The sequence below is a fragment of the Diceros bicornis genome, chromosome 38 (assembly GCF_020826845.1).
Source record: "Diceros bicornis minor isolate mBicDic1 chromosome 38, mDicBic1.mat.cur, whole genome shotgun sequence".
Lineage (NCBI taxonomy): Eukaryota > Metazoa > Chordata > Mammalia > Perissodactyla > Rhinocerotidae > Diceros > Diceros bicornis.
In genome coordinates, this window is record NC_080777.1 from 9,383,820 (window position 1) to 9,407,771 (window position 23,952).

The 23,952-nt window shown below is 38.3% G+C and overlaps 1 protein-coding gene across 2 annotated transcripts in view; it reads left to right on the plus strand.

Annotated features, from left to right (window-relative positions):
• The window catches only part of WDR26 (WD repeat domain 26), a 42,667-nt gene extending 21,136 nt beyond the window's left edge, over window positions 1-21,531 (plus strand). For both annotated transcript variants that reach the window (XM_058533630.1, XM_058533632.1), the window contains exons 8-14: window positions 3,961-4,101; window positions 7,006-7,125; window positions 8,603-8,748; window positions 9,056-9,134; window positions 9,437-9,566; window positions 13,324-13,509; window positions 16,782-21,531. In XM_058533630.1, coding sequence (XP_058389613.1) covers window positions 3,961-4,101; window positions 7,006-7,125; window positions 8,603-8,748; window positions 9,056-9,134; window positions 9,437-9,566; window positions 13,324-13,509; window positions 16,782-16,807 — 828 coding nt within the window. In that variant the 3' untranslated portion in view covers window positions 16,808-21,531. The remainder of the gene's footprint in view (window positions 1-3,960; window positions 4,102-7,005; window positions 7,126-8,602; window positions 8,749-9,055; window positions 9,135-9,436; window positions 9,567-13,323; window positions 13,510-16,781) is intronic.
• Window positions 21,532-23,952: the final 2,421 nt, after the last annotated feature.

Sequence of the window (23,952 nt, forward strand, 5' to 3'; positions counted from 1 at the left end):
TCAGGTTAGGAGCCCCTGCAAAGGAATGTGCAGTTTAGAAAGGGAAGGAAAACACCCTGAAATAAGTATCATACTGTATATATAAAGTATTATGAAAGCACAAAGGAGCGTCACAGGTAGGAGGGCCTCATTTGAGCCTCGCTGTACGTCACACATGTGGAGACAGGAACAGGGCATTCTAGGAAGAGAGGGGCCTTCCCTTGCCCTCCCCCCACCCCCGAATAAGAGAATAGAATGAGTAAGGCGAAGAGTGGGAAATGAGACTGGGAAAAGAGTTTGGGATCCAGTCATGGCCTTTGAATACTATTCTAAGGAGTTGTATTTTCATTCAGCAGTTATTTGCAAGATGTCTGAAAAGAAAGCAACTATATCAAAATTATGCTCTATTACATTGTTTTCTAGCAGCAGTGTGTACGAGTGCTTTTTGTTTATTTAGCAAGTGTTTATTGAGTGCCTGCTGTGCGCCAGGCCTTTTGCTAAAGAGGGACAGACTGAGCTCAGGATGACACAGGGTAATAGTTCTATGATGGGTTCTCAGGAGCTCGAGAAAGAGCTCCTAGTGGAACTGGAAAGCAGGGGAAAGTAAGGCAAGTAAGTCTTAGGTAAAGAAGGATTAGATAATTATTTAGGCAAAACTGGTTACAACTGGCCCTTGGGTGAAAGCAAACATGGCTGGGCATTTGGGCAATTTGGAGGAAGAGATTTTATAGATTAGGAGATGAGATTAATGAAGTAAGTAGCAGCCAGATCGAGGAGGCTTTTGTATACTTTGCTAAGACTTTTATGCCAGTGTTTCCCAGAGTGTTTTTGTCAGAATACTAGTTATGCAGAATGGCAATAGGTGTTACATGTAAAGAGCTTTTTTTTGGCCAGATTAGCTTGGGAAATGCAGAGTTAATGATTACATTCCAATCTGAGATACAGTGGGTTTTAGGGTTTGGTATGATGCTATTTTGTTATGTCAGATACTATTTGAAAAACTTGCAAGAAAATTGGTGATCTTTTTGAATATGTATTTTTTAATGGATAGAAAAAAGAAGGCATAGAGAGCCTTTAGATTGGAGTTGATGTGATTCCAATGCCTAGTTTCCTTTACCAGGTTTTCTTACCTTTGCCCCCTAAAAAAGAATTTTACCCATTCCCCCACCCAAAATCCAAGCAAAGTTAAGTGGATTCCATGAACATGATATTTCCACTTTGAATAGGTTAGTCTAAAGACATTGTACTGGGTCGGCCCCGTGGCTTAGCAGTTAAGTGCGCCCGCTCTGCTACTGGCGGCCCGGGTTCGGATTCTGGGCGCGCACCAACGCACCGCTTCTCTGGCCATGCTGAGGCCGCGTCCCACATAACAGCAACTAGAAGGATGTGCAACTATGACATACAACTATCTACTGGGGCTTTGGGGAAAAAAAAGGAGGAGGATTGGCAATAGATGTTAGCTCAGGGCTAATCTTCCTCACAGAAAAAAAATAAAAGACATTGTACTTGTAAAGCTATAGTATTACTATCTTCATTTATTTTCAATTTTACTTTTGCAAGATTATATTTTTTTATTAGTATGGACGAAACAATTAGTTTTTGAGTTAAATATTCCTGAAGTTGTTTGTCATCAGTTTAGAAGCAAATCTTTGTGTAGATCTGAAGCACCATTATGAATGAAAGTTTGTTTCTGGAACATCTTGAGCCACTCCAAAGACAACTTGCTTATTAAATTATGCAAGCTGCATGGACCTAACGATGCTAGAATCTAATACAAATACCTCGTGCCCATTCTCCGCTGGACTAAATAATTGAATGAATGAGAAACTTAGGGTCCAGTGAAGAAGCAAAATCATAGTAAACACGTCTATTTCTCAGTGATTTTCTGAGAAATGAATTTCTGGAAAAAAATTCGCAACTTAGTTTTATGAGACTAGTTCCAGACCTAGTTCTAAATGCTTGTAGGTGGGCTGGCCCCGTGGCTTAGCGGTTAAGTGCGTGCGCTCCGCTACTGGCGGCCCAGGTTCGGATCCCGGGCACGCACCAACGCACCGCTTGTCCGGCCATGCTGAGGCCGCGTCCCACATACAGCAACTAGAAGGATGTGCAGCTATGACATACAACTATTTACTGGGGCTTTGGGGGAAAAAAAAAAAAGGAGGAGGACTGGCAATAGATGTTAGCTCAGAGCCAGTCTTCCTCAGCAAAAAAAGAGGAGGATTAGCACGGTTAGCTCAGGGCTGATCTTCCCCACAAAAAAAAAAATATATATATATATATAAAAAAAATAAAATAAATGCTTGTAGGTCGCTGTCATTGGATTTTCCCCCAGGCTCAAAACTGGTCTCAATAAGTCTTTAGACCAAAGTCTGAAACTTAACTCCTTGCTTTTCCCACCTCTAGCCAAATTCCTACGTCCTCTATTCCCTGTCAACATCCATCCGTACCCCCTAAGACAGAAATTTGGCGGTTGTCTTTCAACATTTCTCATCTCCTTCTGTTGTGTCAGTTTTATGTCCCAGGTATATTTTGATCTGACCTAAGTGCTGACCATGTGAGTTTAGAAGCTCGTTTCTTGTCTGAACTCTGGCTGTTGCATTGGCTCATTACAGGTGTCCTTATCCTGTGTCTCTCTGTTCTGATTCATCTTCCACATTGTTGTACAGTGAGTTCTCGTCCTAAAGCCAAATAGCATAGTATGTATTCCCCAGCTTAAAAGTCTTGTAAGTGGCTCTTCACTCACGGGATAAATTTAACCCCTTAGCCTAAAATAAAGATGTCAACTTCTCCAGCCGTGTCACTTGCCACTTCTACATTTATACTCTCAGTTCATCCTGCACAGCTCAGAGTATCTGCTCTAGAGTCGGGCAGCCCAGGTTCAAATCCCACCGTACTATAAACAGAGGCAAGTTTCCAACCTTTCTAAACCTTCATCCCCTTCCCTGTAATAGCGGGGAGGGGAATAATACTTACCTGAGAGATTTATGAGGATTAAGTGAGATATTGTTTGTGAATGGTGCTAATATTGATTAGCAGCAAATAAATGATAGCTCTGCTGGTGGGAATGTAAAATGGTGCAGACACTTGGAAAGCAGTTTGGCAGTTCCTCAAAATGTTAGAGGTAGAGTTAGCATATGACCCAGCACTTCCACTCCTATATATATAACCAAGAGATATAAAAACACAGGGCTGCACAAAAGCTCGTACGTAGTCGTAGCAGCATTATTCATGTTAGCCAGAAAGTGGAAACAATCCAGATGTTCATCAGCTGATGAGTAGATAAACAAAATATGGTATATCCGTAAAATGAGATATTATTCAGCAATTAAAAGGAATAAAATACCGATACATTCTACAACATGAATGAACCCTGAGCATTGTGCTAAGTGAAAGAAGCCAATTACAAAAGACCACCTGTATGATTCCATTTATATGCAATGTTCAGAATAGGCAAATCCACTGAGAAAGTAGTGGTTGCCAGGGGCTGTAGGGAGGGGCAGTGGGGAATAACTGCTAGTGAGTGTGGGGTTAGTTTTTGGGGTGATGAAAATGTTCTAAAATTTTCATGGTGATGGTTGCACACCTCGGTAAATATACTAAAAGCCACTGAATTGTATACTTTAAAAGGGTGAATTTTATGGTATGTAAGTTATATCTCAATAAAGCTGTTTAAAAAAATAAATAAGAGGTCGCTCTTAAACCTCTTTTCAGTTTCCTAGAAAGTCTCACAAGGGCCAAGTCTGTGTCGTTTTCTATTTCCATCTAGCACACAATGCCTTGTATATAGTAGATGCTTAATATTGCTGTGTGAACGGTCTTTATGAAGCGAGCTGTTAGAGCCTCATTAGGGGAAAAATTGGTGAGATGGGTGAAAACTTTCTCAGGTTAAATTATCAAAGTACATCTTTACAGCTATTTAAGTTCTGTGCCGAAAAAGCAGTGACAATGGATGGGAGGTAACTGAGCTCTTTTCCCTCCTAGGACACACACCTGCTGAAACTGCTGAAAACGTTAGAAGGGCACGCCTATGGCGTTTCTTATATTGCGTGGAGTCCAGACGACAACTATCTCGTTGCCTGTGGCCCGGATGACTGCTCTGAGCTTTGGCTCTGGAACGTCCAGGTGAGCAACTTCATCCTCGGTTTAGCCTTTAAAGCACAGTCATACTGCACATACTCAGTATAACTTTATTCTTGATCTAAGAACAGAGCCATTCAACCAAAATTAGCATTAGGTATCTCTTGTAAAAGATAATTCTTCAAATGGAACCCAAGTGGCCAGATTTATAAACTTAATTATTATGCTGAGCACAGTAGAGTTTTTGGAGATGGATCAGTAAGTATTTTCAGGAATGTTGTGCTTTGTTCTGTGGAATTTGTACCATTTACTGTGGTGCTTTGTCCCTCAGAAAAGATTTTACTGTTGTTTCATAGTTTGAGAATTGTACACGAAAATTACCTTTTAGGTGTGAAAACATTGGCATTAAACCAAATTTTCCATCTGATGGCAATAGCCATCTCTTTACCTATATTGAATATTCTGATTTAGTTTAGTAAATTTAAATGATGTTTTCGGTACTTATTATTAAGGGCTTTATTACTGTTTCTAAATGAAAACTTGAACTTTATCCGGGTCCCATTTTAGAAAAACTCAGCATTAAGTTCACTCCATTATCTACAGACTGTGTTTTGGAAAACGTATAGTTAGGATTTAAAATTTTTTTTAAACTTCCTTCTCTCGGCTGACTGGTTAGGTGACATGTTTTGTTCTTTTCACCCCTGGGCCACGGAATGGTCCAGGCTGTGGTTTGGGTGTAAAAATACAAGTTGGTGGGATAGGGCTTTGAGTCTGGGGCTGTAAGTAAGTTGATGTTTACCGAGAGAGTCAAGATGAAGCCCCACAGAAACGGCTCAAAGAATGACGACGCTTCCGAGGACAGAGGGAGCACTAAGATGCACCGGAAGATGACGGGCCAGAATTCCAACTCTGCTGTCACGACAGGGAGCTTTTCCTACTGCTCAGTCATTGATTTATGTTTCAACCCCAGCTTTTTCATCAGAAAATGTTCAATATTAAGAAAAGTTGAAGGAAGAGTACAATCTGACCTGTATGTCTACCACCCTAGATTCAGCAGTTGTTAACATTTTGTTATATTTTGTGTGTACATACATATGTGCATACAAACGTGCATACATATTTATATATATACCCAAAACATTTGAAGGGTAAATTACAGATAGAATATTTTACCCCTAAATACTTAAGCATATATCTCCTAAAAAATAACATTCTCCTATATAATCAAATGGCACTATCTTATCTAAGAACTTTAACTATAATTCTCTTATATCTAATATTCATTTCATAACCAAAATAACCAAAATCCCCGGTTGTTCCCAAAATATCTTTATGCCATTTTTATCAAACAGTTGTTTAATCAGTGTTGTATTTGTGATTGGGTTCAGGGGCGTGGCAAAGCACAAAATAGAATGGATGGCTTTCTCTCAATGAAACAGGCTTGAAGTGAATTGGACCTAAAAGACAAATTTTATTTTCGTTAAAGCGTTTTTCCCCCTCACAGGAGGAGGTATGTAGTCATAATCCCATGGTAGACACTCTGAATTTATAGTGCCTATGTAGTCATCCTTTGAGTCAATTTTGAATTTCTGGACAGTTAAACTATATTCTAGCCTGTTTTACTATGCATTACTTTATAGACTTGTTCCAAAAGGGTGGGGTTTTTTTAGTCAGTTTTAAAATTGTTCCTTTATGTTTTTAGGTAAGTTCCTAATTAATAGCCTCATATACTCGCTATCCTGAGCATAACCGAAGAAAAGACCATTTCTGCCTTCAGAACTTAGTGTGTGAACATATTTGTGAATAGAAAATGCCAGGGATTTAGCTGTTGCATGTGTATTTGTGCTTCAAAACTTGTAACTGTTTATATCAAGCAACCCGAAAAGTAAACAGGTGAGAGCAGTTAACCATATGGGGGAAGGATCTAAGGTTGCTGTTGCTGAGTATTTTTCAGTGTGAGGAGATGTCTGGTTTTCTGTTTTTTGTGCCCTCTTTGCTTTTATTACTTGGCCCCGTTTCCTGATCATACACTTTGTTTTCACTCTTTTTTTTTTTTTTTTACTTTTGATTACCCATTTCTCACAGGAAAATTATGCCCATGTACTTTTTATTATGCCAAGGGCAGCTATTATCTCTCAGATCCTGTTTCTAATCCATGAACAAAATGGAATCAAGACTAGATTAAATGGTATGTGTCTACCTTCTAAGTTGAATGACTTAGAAAAAATAACAGGAGGATATCTGAGGGTTGTAACCACTGAACAGTCTTGCTTAACTGGGAATGCTTTAGAATGTCTATGCTAAATAGTACAAGAGTTCCTCTTTCTTTTCTGTTACTTATAATTGAAATAAAGTTACATGTCAGAAAAATAATTTTCATTTCTCTCTTCCCATCTTGCCTACTACATTTTGAGTGTCTTGAATATGAAATTTAACATAATTTAGACTGCCCACACCATTGGCCTAGTCTAAGGGCGTAGTTTTTTTCTACCCATTAATAATGTTTTTAAGGAAGTGCTGATTGCATTAATGCAATTTTAGAATAAAATTTCTAAAGACCTATGGACTGAGGAGAAGTGGAACCTCAGAAGGAATAGGTATGTAGTGTTGGGCTTTTCGTCATCTTACTTGGGAAGAATTACATGTTTTAATTTATGAATGTAATTGATTTCAGATGAGAGTTGTATTGGCATTTATCTCATCATACCTAGTCTTTGGGTCACCTCTGCCAGGCGTTAACTCCTAGATTTTTCTTCAAGTCTTTAATTTCTCTTCTGAGTGCCATAGTCTTGTTTTGTAAGGCCAGTTAAAACAGCTCATTTCTCTAATTAGGAATACCAAACTAAGCAGATATCCCAATTACCCTTCTTTTTTTTTTTCTTTTTTCTTTATACATTCCATTTACAGGGGTATCTGGAAGGTCTTATATACAGTTTTATTTCTTTGTAGACGGGAGAGCTCAGGACAAAAATGAGCCAGTCTCATGAAGACAGTCTAACAAGTGTGGCCTGGAACCCTGATGGGAAGCGCTTTGTGACTGGCGGTCAGCGTGGGCAGTTCTATCAGTGTGTGAGTATTTGCTGCCCCTTTCAAAGGGCTGCTTGTGTCAAAGCACATACAGTTCTGTTTAAATAAAGAATTCACTCGACTTGATATCTTTTGTAAAATATACCATATGAAGATCTGCTTGGCTGTCTTTCTAGATAGGCACTGTCCAGTGGAACTTTCTGTAGTTTTTTTAATCTTATTTTTAACCATTTCAAGTGTTTTACAAAGTACAGACTTTGAGTTTAGTAAAACATTTAAGAATTGTTTTACTAAACATTTTCTTCTTATAAACAAGTTCCTAATATATAGGAATGAAAAGATTTAGTATTTAATTTCTTTTGAGGTTTTTAGCCCTTTGAATTTTATGTATAAAAAAAAAGAGATGGTGAATTTCATGAGTAGACTGTCTTATTTGAGGAATGACTGTGGTGATGAGTGCTACCCGAGAACTTTTCAGTCTTTATTTGGGGTATCTTCTGATCAATACCTGCCCTGTTAATCTTGGATTGTTGGGATGATAAAAATAATTAATAGGTAAAAAGTCTTATGACAAGGTGGACTGACACAAACACAGTGTCATTACTGTCTGTTTAGACCACATGTCTCTCATCACTGCCTCACTGCCTAGTGTGGTTACAGTAGGCACTTCCAGGTTTATTTTTAAGACTAAAATTAAACAAGATAATCCCATGGAATCTTTCAAAGTAGCTAAAGATCACTTATCATAAAGACTTGCATGTAGCTATTACAAATTATCAAGTTCTTTTATTAAGATGGACATGAAACTCACAAAATATCTAGTGTCGTATTATCTCAGCATGATTATAAGCCATTAGTTCTTAATTCCCTGGGTGCAAGATGACCATGTATGTTTCCTCTGACTTTAGCCGTCCCATACAGTATTTAAACCTTCAGGATACAGGACCTGGTGGTTCCCTAATCTGTAAAATGGGAATGGGAATGCCTCTCAGCGCTTTGAATATTCAATAGGAATGATCCTAAGAGCTTTGATCTGTGGAGTACGTTACAAATTTGGTGAAGTTTTTTAAAATGTCATAACGGATTCCTAAATTCTATAAATCTATAATTAATGTTTTAGTAATCTGTTTCTATATCACAACTTCTGAATATTATAGGACAAATCCCAGCATAGTGAATTTTAAAGGAATGTTTAAATTTTCCAATAGTAACGAGACCTTTACTTGGAACTTAGGGATTCTTTCTTTCTTTGTATTTATCTGTCTACAGCAGGTTCTTGAAGGGAAGATAGATTTTCAGATATTGTCTCCCCGTACATGTTAGGTATTGTTATAATGCAATTTACCCTATGTTCAAATTTTCATGATTAAAAACACTTATGGCACAATTAGGCTGAGCTCAGTCTCGAGAAAAGACAAACTTATTACAAAAGGATGTTGCTAAGAGATTCTTCTGGGTTTGTCTTTCCTCTCTGAGCACTGTTTGATAATGAAGTTAACAGTGATCTTCTCCTACTCAGGATTTAGATGGTAACCTCCTGGACTCCTGGGAAGGGGTGAGGGTGCAGTGCCTCTGGTGCTTGAGTGACGGAAAGACTGTGCTGGCCTCAGACACACACCAGCGAATCCGGGGATACAACTTCGAGGACCTTACAGATAGGAACATGTAATGATTTTCATATCCACTAAGCTACAGTTAACCTGATTTATATGAAAATGTGTAGTGGAACTAGCTTTTTCAGAAGAGTTTTTATTCTGTTTTTTGTTTTGGTGTGATTGTTCGGTAATGTGGATTGATGGTCAGGTGGTGCTTAGTAATCATGAACTCAGATTCTTTTTCTTGATTAAATATAGTGTATAATAGTGATTACAGACAAAATTGTGGTGTTGACGCTAGATCATTTTATATTTTGATAATTTGAATGTCTTGATTCTCAGTATATTGCTTCTGACAAGTTATTTTCTGGTTACAGAGTACAAGAAGATCATCCCATTATGTCTTTTACTATTTCAAAGAATGGCCGATTAGCTTTGTTAAATGTAGCAACTCAGGTAAGTTTATTAATATAATTCTCAGGAAAATTGAGCTTAGTTCAAATTTTAGTTGTGATTTTTTAGTGTGTATATATACACACATACATATAAACAGAAATATTTCTACTAATTCTTAAATTTTATTGCATGTGTTTGATCCTTAAGTGTGTAGAGTCAACTGTAAGTCTGTCAGAACGTTGGCATTTTGCATAAATAGAAAATGAAAACGTTCCATCAAGCAAAGGGATATTCACAGATTACTTTTTGAAATTCTTTTGAGTTGAGGTAGAATAAATACCTGTATTCTCTTTTGCCTACAGGGAGTTCATTTATGGGACTTGCAAGACAGAGTTTTAGTAAGAAAGTATCAAGGTGTTACGCAAGGGTTTTATACAATTCATTCATGTTTTGGAGGCCATAATGAAGACTTCATCGCTAGTGGCAGTGAAGGTAAATTATGTCACTATCAGTTCACTTATATTGATGGATTTAAAGTTCTATAATTCTCTCAATTTGTGAAGGTAGTTGCATCTCCAAGCAAACTCAAGATGTTAAATTAAAAATTGTATGAGTTATTTATTCAAACATTCCCCTTTTTCGAAATGACTTGAGTCCTTATTTTCTTGTCACAAAGCAGTAGTGCCTCTTCTGGCCACGTGGGGGTGTGCTTGGTGCATGAGTCAAATCCAGGTTTAGTTAAATCATTACTTTTTCATATGGTGACTTGTTTTTTCATCAGACTGATGATTTTCAGAGGTTAGTAGTATCTAAAAAAAGGTTAATTATGATGTTTTACCTGAACTTGGACAGAATTCACTATAGTTAGATCTTCAGTGTTTCTGTAATGGCCAAAGAGAATAACTCACTTTGATAATTCTTATGGTCTCAGAAAAGTTGAAATTACGGAATTGTAGTTACGGAATTGTCTCTACTACCTTTTTGAATAAACTTATTTTTCAGTCTAACAACATCAGTATTTCAGGCAGGCATGTGCTTAAAGTAGCCAACCTAATTTAAAATATAAATTGTTTAAAATATGCAAGCACAGGTAAATGAGGCAGTATTAAAAATTAGTGTAGTTTTTAAGGTAATAGAAACATAAATAATGGCAAATTATTGCAAATTTTCATTCAACACATTTTTCTTGAGTACCCAGTAAACTGATATTCTAAGTGCTGCAGCAGCAAATTATTTAAGTCACTTTTTAAAATACTGAATCTAGGGGCTGACCTCGTGGCCTAGTGGTTAAATTCGTGCACTCTGCTTCAGCCGCCCGAGGTCAGGGGTTCAGATCCTAGGCACGAACCTACAGGCGTCCCACATACAAAATAGAGGAAGATTGGCAGAGATGTTAGCTCAGGGCGAATCCTCCTCAGCAAAAAAAAAAAATACTGAATCTAGTTTTACAAGATAGACCAGGGAACTGGATTGTGTTGGTAAACACTTTTGGTACTGAATCATTTATTGTATAAGATGTTTACTAAAAAACTGATATCAATAGATAAGAGGATCACAATGTGACACATGAGTTTTTCCTTTGTGTATAAGGTGTATGTAAGGATTAGGACAAAGAGAGACATTTAGGGATTTAGATTTTAGCAAGAAGCGTGTGAATTTACTTATTCTTTCTTTCCCCAAAAAATTCCTGTCAGATAAGATTGAGAGGAGAGAAGGGTGGTTTGTTAGGTAACAGTTGTGAGTTGACTTCTTTCCAGTCAAAACTTCTTTACCTGTTAGTGTAATCATGTTATGTTCTTCTGATTCTCCATTGGTTTCTTTTTTGTTTTTTTTTTTTGTGAGGAAGATCAGCCCTGAGAGCTAACATCTATTGCCGATCCTCCTCCTTTTTTTTTGCCCTTTTCTCCCCAAAGCCCCAGTAGATAGTTGTATGTCATAGTTGCACATCCTTCTAGTTGCTGTATGTCGGTCGCCACCTCAGCATGGCCGAACAAGCGGTGTGTCAGTGCGCACCTGGGATCCGAACCCGGGCCGCCAGTAGCGGAGCACGTGCACTTAACCGCTAAGCCACAGGGCCGGCCCCTCCATTGGTTTCTAATTTGATATGGTCTAAATGTATTAAGCCTTCGACTTGCTTTTTAGCTCCTCCTACTCTAAGATCTCTGTCCCCGTCCTCTATTCAGTCTTGTTTCTGGTAGGTTTCTTTTTCCTCTTACTTATGCCTCACAATCCCCCATAGCTCTTTCTAAAAATAATATGTACCCTAGAAGTGCTTAAAAATATGTATGGCTACCATTATCCCTAGAGATGACAATCTTTTCTTTTTAAGCCCAAACTAACTTAGAACTAAGCCTGATGAATAATGTAATTACACCACATTATATTTTGTTTAGGGCTGAAAGTGAAACATAACTGAAGTAAAGAGATTAGCGTTCTCATCACTCAGGTGGTTTAGAATGGTTCTAAAAATGTTTTGAACACCAAGTGGGTACAGTGAATGTATTATCTCCCCATTTGTAAGGAATATATTCCAAGGACCTTCCAAATCCCCAAGTATATGAATACCAGGATGAAACAGAGCAGCTAGGAAGCCTGTCCCCTGCAAAGTTGTGCCATTACTCAAGCCTTTCATTGCATTGTCCATATACAGAAAAACTCCCTATTTTTTACTTTTGCATAAGCACTGGATTTCCTAGACTGATAAAGCAAGCAGAGCTTGATCATAAAGCCTGTCGTTCTGACCTTGACTACTTCTTCACATATTGGTTTTGGCTGCCTCTTCAGCAAACCTCCTCTTTGGATATGTATTCACAAAAGCATTTTCCTCCATATATAGGCAGATTTCAGTTGCATTCACACTTTTCAAGCCTGAAATCTTTCTCCTTTGTGGACTTCTTCAGTTGAATGGGAAACATAGCTAATCTCTCGTTTTGTTTTTTTTTGCTAATTTCATTTAATGCAAGGAAAAATTCTTTTCAAAAACTATTGAAAAACAAATACCGTCTAGGAAAAATAAATTCAGTTTTTCGGTAAGTGTGTTTTAGCTTTTGCTTCACACACACACACAAATGTTCAGATACAGTCCCAGCTTTGTATCTCTACGTTAGAAGTTGTGAAACCAGGACATACTCGTGCATCACAAGTTAATTCCCTTTTCACCACTCAAGTCTCTTCAGCTGGCGGCACACCCAGTCAGCGTTCTCACGCTGGCCACATAGTTGACTGACATGTTTCAGATTGAACACTTCTAGTTTACTCTGGGATTCTGCCTTCTGTTTAAGAACCATCACCTACATTTAGTTAACTTTTTACAGTAATACATGGTTGTTTACATGTGCTAGACTGTTCAAAACACTTTGTCATATACAAATGTATTTTCTCCTCATAACATGATGAGGTAAGTACGAATCCCCATTTAAGAGGAACGGTTGCAAAGAGTGGGTGACATGCCCAAAGTTACCCAGCTGCTCAGTGAGGGAGGGGTGAGCGGGATGGTCAGACTCCAGAGCCCGTATCCTGAACCATGACTCTGTACCATTCGCTTGTGTTTTTGGAGATTAGTTTATCACAAAGTAACAAGGTTTCCAGGGGTTGGTTTTTGTGGTCACTTCATGAAATTATACTTAGTCTGCTACGGAGCCACGTGGTGATGCAGGGAGGGACAGCTGTCTAGACTCACTAGGAAGCTCTAGAGCAGGATCTCCTGGATTTCAGCCTCGACTCCGCCGTTACTGGCTGTTGACCATGAGCAGGTTGCTTAACCTCGCAGGACTTCAGTCACCGTCCATAGAGGGGCCGCCTTGGGGTGGTGGTGAAGACTCAGTCATGTACATGAGCATTCAGTACCTAGTCTGTTGTACGCACTCAGTAAAGGTCTAGCTATCCTCTTCATTATTGCTGTTTTTGAATTGGGATACATTGCTTTTCTGTCACCTCACATTTCCATGGAATTTGTCATCTCTATCCTAGAATTCTTTACATTCAAAGACCTTGCTGAATTAGAGAATATTGTGGGTAGGTTTTGTGGTGACTTGAGGACTAACCACCTTTAACAGGGAAAAAAATGTCTATCTTATTAAAATGGCTTTTCATAAGGTAATTTGTTAAACTATTCATGTTATATTTGTTCTATTTTTAAGTTCTAACAATCAACTTGTATGTTCTGTTTGTAAAGAATGGTAAATTTAAAGCCAGTTGGTTTGTTACTGTGTAGCCACACCGTAACTGTTCTCTGCATCCCTGCCTGCAGATCACAAGGTTTACATCTGGCACAAACGTAGCGAACTGCCGATTGCGGAGCTCACGGGGCACACGCGCACAGTCAACTGTGTGAGCTGGAACCCACAGATTCCATCCATGATGGCCAGCGCCTCCGACGATGGCACTGTGAGGATATGGGGACCAGCACCTTTTATAGACCACCAGAATATTGAAGGTAATGCTGCTGTCCCGCCGCCAGTGCTTTCTCCACACGAGACGCTGCTCTGCTTATTAGGAAGTGGCCGTACTTTAGTTATGGGGGGGATGTAATTTATTTTTCCCTCTTTTAGAGATTGTACACTGTCTCACTCCATAGAAGGAGTTTAAGTATCTAAGATACAATGGTGTTTGTCTGTTTGTTTTATTGGTGACAGTGGGAAGAATAAGGTAGAATGTGCCACCTCATTTACATCCAGTTAGCTGTTTAGTATTGTCACTTTGAAAATCTTGCTTCATCATACAAGAAGCATTTTATACTTTTATACATGTGAGAACTAGCCTAGTATACAAAATTTGAACAACTTTAGAATGATCTCAATTATGGATCTTACTATTAAAAATAAACATCTGTTGGGCCGGCCCGGTGGCGCAAGCAGTTAAGTGCGTGCGGTCCACTGCGGCGGCCCGGGGTTCGCTGGTTCGGATCCCGGGCACACACTGACGCACCGCTTGGCAAGCCATGCTGTGGCGGCGTCCCATATAAAGTAGAGGAAGATGGACACGGATGTTAGCCCAGGGCCAGTCTTCCTCAGCAAAAAAAGAGGAGGATTGGCCTATGTTAGCATAGGGCTGATCTCCTCACAAAGAAAAATAAATAAATAAACAAACATCTGTTGACACCACGTAGCACACTAGCATGAGCATGACGGGTAGAGAAAGAGAAGGGGACTGAAACTGATCGTGTCTCAATGTGCCAGGCATCATGGTAGGCCCTGTATGTACACCATCGTGCATGACGTCTTCATAGCCCTGCAAGAGAAGGGTTTTTATCCTCCTTCCTACGGCTGAGAAAACTGACACATGGCAAGACTAATTAACTTGAGTGCTGCCAGGTCTTCAAATCTAGGTCTGAAAGGTTTTTTTCCACTACTTTCAGATACTTGGAGATGAAGAAAGCCCAAAGCCAGAAGGCTAACAGTTAAGGACATAGCTTAATTGAGCAAGATATCAGTACTAGATCAAGATAATGAGAAATTTTATGTAAATGACCTATCACCCTTTTTTCAGACAGAGCAGGTAAAATATTTAGTTTGCTTAGAAGGAAGTAATTTACCTAGAAACAGATAAATTTTTTGTTCACACTGTGTTCCCCCTAAATATCTTAGTAAGAAAGATGACCTATGGCTCTCAGTTAAGTTATCCTCAGTGGAGGGTTATCGAGGTAGCATGTATGGTTTGAAAAAGCATATTCTCTATACCTTTTTTTGTCTTTGTGGTACAAACTGGAAAAGGCTTGAGCAGATCTTACTGGCAGGTGAGGAGACCCTGCCGAAGATGAGAGTGAAGCGGGAGGAGCACGTGGCGCACCCAGTTTGAGAACTGCTGTTCAGTTGTTCAGAACCTTGAGGGCCCGTCTCTATCCGTAGATCCCGCCTACGTTCCTCTGTTCTCCCGTTCTCCCATTCCTCTGGGAAGTCACCCAAAACCAAAAATCACGATCTTCTTATGTTGTCCTGTTTAGGTTTCCAGGCCCACTCTCCAAGAGAGATGTTTTATAGATCTATAACTGTGATTATATGTTTTATAGATCTGTAACTGTGATTATATGTGCTTTTCTAATTTTATTAGTCATTTGGAAGTTATTTCTTCAAATAAGCGTATTTGATTTGAAGAAATAGGCAAATACGAGGGAGGTAGTAACAGATTTGCCCTGTAAGTGGGTTTATTAGACCTGCCTTGGCGACATGTTTACGCCTCCGCTGCGGTGGGGTGAGAGTCACACTGCTCTTGGTGAATCGAGTCAACATGGATGCTCACTGTGGGGTGGGCCAAATCGTGGCTCAGTTGTGAGATCTGGGTCCAATTTGGCAACTTTCCATTGTTCTTTGGCAACATAGGCACAGCCCTAAAAAGATTTTCATTTTCACCTAAAACAGAAAAACAGCTTCTATACAGCTAGGAATTTGGTCATGTGCCTTTTATGCAGGTATCTTCTGGGTTCTTTTTCCCCTGCTTGAAAACCTTGTTTTTTCTAATTAAAGAAAAACATGTTTGGAATAGAAATTTTGAAAGATATAGATGAAGCTAAAGAAAATGACATTTAAAAATCATAACCGGGCTGGCCCCGTGGCTTAGTGGTTAAGTGCGTGCGCTCTGCTGCCAGCGGCTCAGTTTCGGATCCCGGGCGCGCACCAACGCACTGCTTCTCCCGCCATGCTGAGGCTGCGTCCCACATACAGCAACTGGAAGGATGTGCAGCTATGACATACAACTGTCTACTGAGGCTTTGGGGGAAAAAATAAATAAAATTATAAAAAATAAAGAAAAATCATAACCTAGGATACCATTAAAGTCATTCAAATAAAAATACTTCACTTAACAACTCCATTTCAGTAAAGAGAGTTTGCGGACCTTTTATCATAACAGTTGAGTTCCGTACTGTATGTTTTTTTTGAGGAATGTGTAAAATGGAATAGGATCAAGTACTAATACATGCTACAGTATGGATCAACCTGGAAAACAGTATGCAAAGTGAAAGAAGCCAGACACAAAGGAGCAGATATTGTGATTCCACAATGTGTATGAAATGGTCCTGAATAGGCAAATCCAGAGACAGAAGGGAGACTAGTGGTTGCTTAGGGGTGGGGGTGGGCGTTTCTGTATGACTGCTAATGGGTGAGGAAAATGTTCTAGAATTGATTGTGGTGATGGTTGTGCAATCCTTTGAATATAATAATAGTGACTGTTGAATTGTACACTGTAAATGGGTGCCTTGTACAGTATGTGCATTATATCAATAAAGCTGTTGACACATATCTCCCCCCCACCTAAAAAAGAAAAGTGTAGGGTGATATTGCAGAATTTCACTAGGAATCACTGAAAGGAGAATTAAGTACGTAGTTATAAGGCACAGTTCTGCCTTGGACTGCCAGATCTTGCCTTATTTCTATTGTAAACTGTCAAAGATTTTTCTGTTCTGTGTAACTATTTCAAGGTTCATTTTAAAAGTATGAGATTCCAATATGATTATTCACCTAGGTTCTCCAATATTTAAAATAATCATGAGTTAATACTGTAATGTATAGCCTAAGATGTGATGCAGACACCTTGTTTTAATGATTATAATGAAAGTATTAAGAATTTGCCTTGATATGATTGTGTTTTAATGTTAGTAGATTTTGTAATGTCATGATGCTGATTTAAAACTTTCTAACTGGTAACTTTTTTCTCCCCCTCCCCTCTTCTTCCTCTTCGCCCCAATACACATTTCATCTTGTCTTCATTCAGAGGAATGCAGTAGCATGGATAGTTGATGGCGAATTTGGAGCAGACGACTTCTGTTTAACTTAAAATTAGTCGTATTTTAATGGCTTGGGATTTGGTGCAAACAAACATGATTGATAGCTGGACAGACATGCTCGTCATGAAAAAAGAACCATTTCTGAAGCCCGATTGGGGCCAAACATTCACACCTTGCTTCATAGTAACCAGTTGAGATGAAGCACGTCGTTAGAACGTTGGTGGACACCGTGTTGAATTACCCCCCATCGGTCGTGAAGAACTGTGCTACATTCAGGCTTACCCATTGAACTCAGTATATATATTTTTTTCCCTCCTGCCTTTTGTCTGGCGGGATACCATTCTTGTTGCTCTTCTGTGTAATGAAGTTTAAATGCTTGTTTGGAAAACTTTATTTAACAGTTTAGAAGGCTTGATAGAAAGAGTGCATTAGTCTGAAGAGTATACATTGGATAGGAAAGAATTCCTTCTTTTGTTTCTCCAAATCTTTCCGCCTTATTTAGCTTGAGATCTTTGCAGCTTGGTTCATGGATTCTAGCCTTGCCCGTTGCGCAGTATATACTGATCCAGATGATAAACCAGTGAACTATGTCAAAAGCACTCTCAATATTACATTTGACAAAAAGTTTTGTACTTTTCACATAGCTTGTTGCCCCGTAAAAGGGTTAACAGCACAATTTTTTAAAAATAAATTAAGAAGTATTTATAGGATTAAAGTGACTTCATTTGTATACATTTGGAATCTAAACCAGCTTAAAAACAGTTTCTCTGTGACTTAGATACGCAGTATAACTGATGCTCTTCTGGAATTCCCCGAGAGATGTGGTCAGACACAGTGCTTGGAAGGACATTACACAGGAAATTCAGAGGCAACCTTGGAAGGTTTTCCCCCTTTTGTTTTATTCCTGAAGGAACATCAGTACCTGATCTTGAAGAGATTCAAGATTCAGAAAGAGAATTTTAAATATATACCAACATGAGAGATCAGTAGTCGATGTAGGTTTTCGACAAAACTTGTTCCAAGTTGTTCTCCACTTGGGAAATCATTTTGGTGTGAAATCTAGCAAGAGAGTAGGAATCAGCAGATATAACCACTTTGGAAGTTTATAGTATAACTGAGCTTGTTAGAAGAATTCAGCAGGTTACAAACAAACTGGGTTTAAAACCTCATAGTCCTTTCTTTTAATTGCCCTTAATATTTTGACATATAGGGATACATAAATTTAAAGAAGATTCCTCCTGTTTTTCAGATATTGCCATACTGAACCTCATTCTAAACTGGTGCTGTGGATAGTCTTTCCCTCTCCCCTCCCCTTTTAGTTTAAGGAAAAGTTTCCTTCATGGAAAAGCACTTTTAATTTTGAGAATTTCACATTTAAAGTAAGCCAAAAGCCTGGTGTTCACATTGTGCTTTTAAAGCCCATAACAGCTGACTACAGCATCCTTAGTCTTTAAAATTCCCTCCCTTTTCTAGTAGAGGATAAATATGGTGACCACAGCTGTTATGTTGCGAAGAGTGGGAGTACCCCCAAAATAAGATTCTGGTGAAGAAAAAGCCTTGTACTAAGTTCCCCTTTAGGCCCAGCCAAGTCTAAAATACATTATTAGCATGAGTAGACTCCTTCAGGATCCACAAAGAAGAGAAGGGCTTGGATGTCAGGAATTCTTCCATTGGGGGGTGAGGGGTAGGGGGATGGCAGCAGGGAGAAATGGGAAAGGCAGGGAAGGGGAGAAGAAAGCAAAACACAATTGGCCTTAAAACATGGATTCTCTCAAAAGCTCATAGTAAGAAAATAACAGATCGTGGTCAGCAGATTATTTTATCAAATTGGTATGTAAAAGATTTCTTTAAGCTCCATTTTGCAGAGACCACCACTTAGAAAATCAAGAATTCTTGTTTTGATACTTCTAAGTTAAAATAACTATATGTTACAGTTTATCTGGTACTTCATTTTTCTTAACTAAAATTTTTACTTTAAGCTTGAATAAAAATCTTCATTGGTAACTGTATACAATTAAGTGGCAACTTCTCTTTATCTCAGTACAGTTAAATCCATTCATATTTTAAGTGATTCATGTATACCCTGAAGCCGTTAATACACCCCAGTCTCTACAGTAACATCACTAACAAAATGTGGGCATAGAAACTCCACAGCTGTTTACAAATTTGGTGTGCTATGGCACATTTGTAACATTCACTGAGATTTGTGCCCATTCAGGGGCAATTAAGCACTCAGATTTCTACTATACTTGACCCAGCCACCCCTAGATCTGAGTTTTCAGAGTGCTTCTGAAGTACGTTTAAAAACACTTGAACACAGTGGAGTAAAAGTGAGGCACATTTTACAAGAACATAACTCCATTAAAACGGAGTAACAACTATGCAAAGGTTTCTGTAGCAGCTAGGTGAGTCTGTTTTCCAGGTCTGTCCTAACTGGCAGCTTCCTGTCTATACTGGCACTTTGCTGTGCCAATTTGCTGTAAACATCTATTTCATGCATTTGCCACAAGTGACTGTGCTAGAAAAGTGAAATAAATGGTGAAGAAACCTAGGATTTTATGGTACCAAGAACCTGATGGCAAGATGGTCTAACCCAAAGCTGTTAACTAAAAACTTCTGACACTGCTATAGTCTCTATATAGGCTTAAGAGTGAGAATATATGAGTGAGAATACTATCAAGCCAGCCGCAAGATACTAACAAATGTATAAATTGAAAAGTACCAATACTTTTTGCACATAGATCAAAATAGAGTGGAGAATTTTGGCTCCAAAAATCAGGTTAGTAGGCTCATTTCCATGTGCTTAAAAATGTTTTTGTTGTTGTTATTCATTGATTAAGGGCTAGAGCAAGTATGAAATTAAATGTCTTTTTCCTCCAAATAATTGGTTATTAATAGTACAGTGTTGGATTTGGGGATTACTAAAATTGGAGTGTGGGTGGTAATAAAGAATTAGAGTGGGGAATTGGGAGGGATGACAAAGCTTCAGTTTTGGGTTTTTGTATTTTATTAGTGTTCATGCCAGCTACATTTCTGTTAACTCTTATTTGCCAAGTAAATGTGTTATATTAAACCAGGTAAGTAGTTTAAACAGAAGAAATTTTATTTGCAAATATCCCTACAAATTAGCCCATTTTAGTGGGTGGCAGAACAAAAAGGGATTACCTAACTTTAAATATAAATTAAGTTATTAAAATAACCTGCTAGTTGGAAAAAAAATCCAATTTTTGTCAATATTTTCTTAATCTGAAATCACACTAGTAGTAATATGGTGATTTTTATTATTAGGAGTGTTCTCCCTCTAGAGTGGCATTCCATGTCATTAATAGAAAACTCTTCTTTCCCACCCCTCCCCATCTTGAAATTTTCTTTTTTAGGATGTTGGTTCCTGCACACAAGAACTGCCCCTATCACCTCTGCTCACAGTGGTAAATATATTCTACATCTCTTGAAAGGGAAATATCCATGTCAGTTTCTTTCACAGCAGAAGAATGGCTGCTTTTGAATGGGGAGGAAAGAAGACATTTTTCTTAATATCCTTTTTGTCCCATCTCTAAAATGTATAAATATCTCAACTTAGTTTTACTTTAATTTCTCATTTAGACTTTAGCAAACTCTCTTTTGGGGTTGCTCTCCAACATATTACTTCCATTTCAAAAACCATATCTGATTTAATATAAACTGCTAACTTTAAAAGAAGAGGTGAATTTGCATTTACACTTAGACACTTTCTAAAAACAGGGTGAACTTAATTGAAATTTTTTGGTGTTATTAAGGTATTGTTATGGTAGCTGCCCTATAGTTGCAAAAACAAAAACTATAAAGCCCCATCCCCTGTCTACCTAATCCAGGCAGCCTGGATTTAATGAAACTAGTGTGCGCGCGCGCGTGTGTTCTGTGTCTGTGTGGAAGAGAGAGAGTACTTAATTCATAAAAAGTCCTGGAAACAGCTGTTCTGGGTTCTTGTCAATTTTACTAAAAGTCTCGTGCACGTATGAAGTGCCCTCTCTGAATTTAAGGTTTGGTTAATACTGGTATATTTTTATAAGACTGAAATTGTGTCCCCATCTTTAACTTAAACGTTTTCATCTATCAGGGTCAATGTGCTAAAACCGAATCGTAACATTTTTAGGCACAGACGGAAAAAATGTTATTGGCTCCTTGAAAATGTGTGTGTGTGGCGTGGGGAATAGATCCACAAAAGCATGTATGTACTTACAAACCAAGCTGTAGAGATCAAGAAAAGAACTTAAGTGTTGATCTCAAGATTTCTAAATTGTCAAGATTTACATGGCATTGTGGTGAACTAGTTAACATTTAGAGCTTTTGGTATGTAATAACTATTTGCTATGGACTGATTAAATGTTTCAAAGGATTGTGTTCTTAAATTTTGGGGGGTTTTGTTTTAGTTTTTTTTAACTGCCTCTCAGATTATATTTAGTAGTTTAAATTTCTTTGCTTTATTATTTCATTAAAGCATAAAAAACTTCAGGTCTCTGATATTTATTTTCACTGTTCTACTAATTATTTACAAAACACCCTTTGTTAACTTTTATTTTATAAATGTGTAGTATATTAAACGTCTTTAAAATTTTGTTCAATTGAAACTACATTAACTTTGATTTGCTTTACTGGGATTTTTTTTTTTTTAATACAACACCTTTTCCATGTCAGTGCGTAGCACTTAACCAATCGTTTGTATTCCCTTTCAATCCAATAAACAGAATGAATAACTAAGTCATTGTTGCTGTGTTAAATCTCCTAATATCCATTAATCTGAGTGTTTAAATGGTACTTTTTTCATCTAAAACAACTGATTTGCTGAATTTGACTTCCATATATTTATCTGGAGTTTTTAAGTGGTGTCTAAGGAAGCACTGCTTCGTCCGTTGGGATATCTTTTTAAAGAGCTATTGCATGTAATCATGGATTAATTTAGAAAACTTTAAGGAACATTTGCATTTTAAGGAATCACGTGCCCCAGTTCAAAAATACTACTGTATGTGAAATTATGCATTTAGACATTGGATACTTGATTAATTATATAGTTCTTTAAAGATCTCCTTGGAGAAAGCATTAATGTGTACAAACCTACACAGTACAAAACTACATCTGTAGTTATAAAAAGTAGAACCAGTTGCCTCATCTGGATGAATTATTACAGAAGTGGGCTTTAAGATTTTTACTACTAAGAGTGGAGTTCTACGCAGTAAAAGGAAGTTCAAATGTGAAACATGATTATTTGGCAGGCAGTGAGTGGAGAGTCAGCTTAGAACAGCAGACCCACCGCTGAGGCAGAGAGGTGGTTCTCCCACGCTGTTGCTCACTGCTTTGGAAGTCGTGGTTCGCAGCTTCCTCTCATCAACAGGCAAGGGAAAAGAGAAGTTTTTGTATTTGTTTTCTTTAAGTACAGCTATATTTTGTAGATTTAGCTGTCAGATTGTTCATCTACATTTAAAGTTTCATGCCAGATCCCAGCACCAGGTAGAAAAAATTTCCCAACCTTAACAAATCTAAGAGTAGAGGCTATTTTAAGACAATTCAGGGCCAGCTGGGTGGCGCAAGTGGTTAAGTGTGCGCGCTCCGCTGCGGCAGCCCAGGGTTCGCGGGTTCGGATCCCGGGTGCGCACCGACGCACCGCTTGGCAAGCCATGCTGTGGCGGCGTCCCATATAAAGTGGAGGAAGATGGGCACGGATGTTAGCCCAGGGCCAGTCTTCCTCAGCAAAAAAAGAGGAGGATTGGCAGATGTTAGCACAGGGCTGATCGCAAAAAAAATTTAAAAACTCAGTTCTCTTCCACTTGTGCAAAAGAAAAGTTGATGGTCCTTAGTTACGACATTTAATGACTTCTACTTGAATTTTTTCTAGAAAAAACTTGAAACTGTTAAGGAAGAGTCAACAAACAAAATGGTCCCATCATCGTGTCACTACTTCCAAGAATCTTAAGTGCCTGCGGTTGATTTTGTGGCAGCGGGCTCTTCTCCCTCAAACTTGATGAGCATACTCAACATGAGCTTGCTGTATATGAAACAGTATTCTAATCTTGTAGTTAAAATACTAACTCAGCATGTAACTACAGCTAATGCAGTAAACAGGGAAGGGGAAATAAATTTTCAATCCAGTTTTAATTTCCTTTTCTGACGTGAGAATTAGTGGCTTCCTGGGTCACTGTATTAAATGGATGCCGCTGGAATCCCTCGTCTCAATGTAAGACTTTATAGCCTCAGGAAAAACATCTTACTTAAGACATAATTAGCCACGGTGATAGACCACATCTAGAATTCAAATTAATGACTATGCTGAATGTCCCTAATCTACAGAAGTCCTCCTGTGGGGCTTCATTTTCCTCCTGTTTTATAGGTAAGAAATGGAGCTAATTGGGAGTCACACACCAAATAGTTTCCAAATATTGAATAACTTTCCCTCATCCTGCATACTGAAAAATATCAGTTTGTGGGCCTGAGAATTCAGAAAAGGGATCTTGATTTTATTATCAATGAAAACAACTTTCTAAAAGTGCTTTCAAGAGATAGATGCACTTCTTTCTGATAGAAAACATCTTGGATCTTAAAGCTACAGTTCAAAAAGGAAAATAAACTTTAAATGAACATGCCTGATCCTTTTCCAGGAAGATATGTTTAAATGGGCTCTTTTTCCCTATTAGTGGTTTTGCATGAAAAGACCTTTTCAGTAAGTTTCTATTTCCTTGTCCACAAAGAACTGCAACTAATTTGGTTTTAATACAGTTTTTCTTTCTATACTTGCTCCTAGTGTAGAGCAACTTATATATAATTGGAGTGCTTATTAAGCACCAGGCATTTTATGTACATTAAACTTCTATCTCTGTGAGCAAGGATTATTGCTCACTTTTTTGTGTGATATACTCAAGCTTAAAGCAATTGTAACACAGTTAATGGTGGTGCTGCGATTCAAACCCGTTTGATTCCAAAGCCTGTGCTTTTAACTCCTAAATCCAAGTGCATGAGACTCAACTGGAGGCTTTTTCACTTTCAGATTTCTAAGCCACCTTCCAGATCTTGAGTAAATTTGTTAACACCCCAGGTAATTTTATGTTGTCAGCTGGCACTAATGCACTTATTGGTGGTTTTTGAGAACCACAGGACTAGGCTATGTTACTTCTTGCAGGAGCAAGAAGG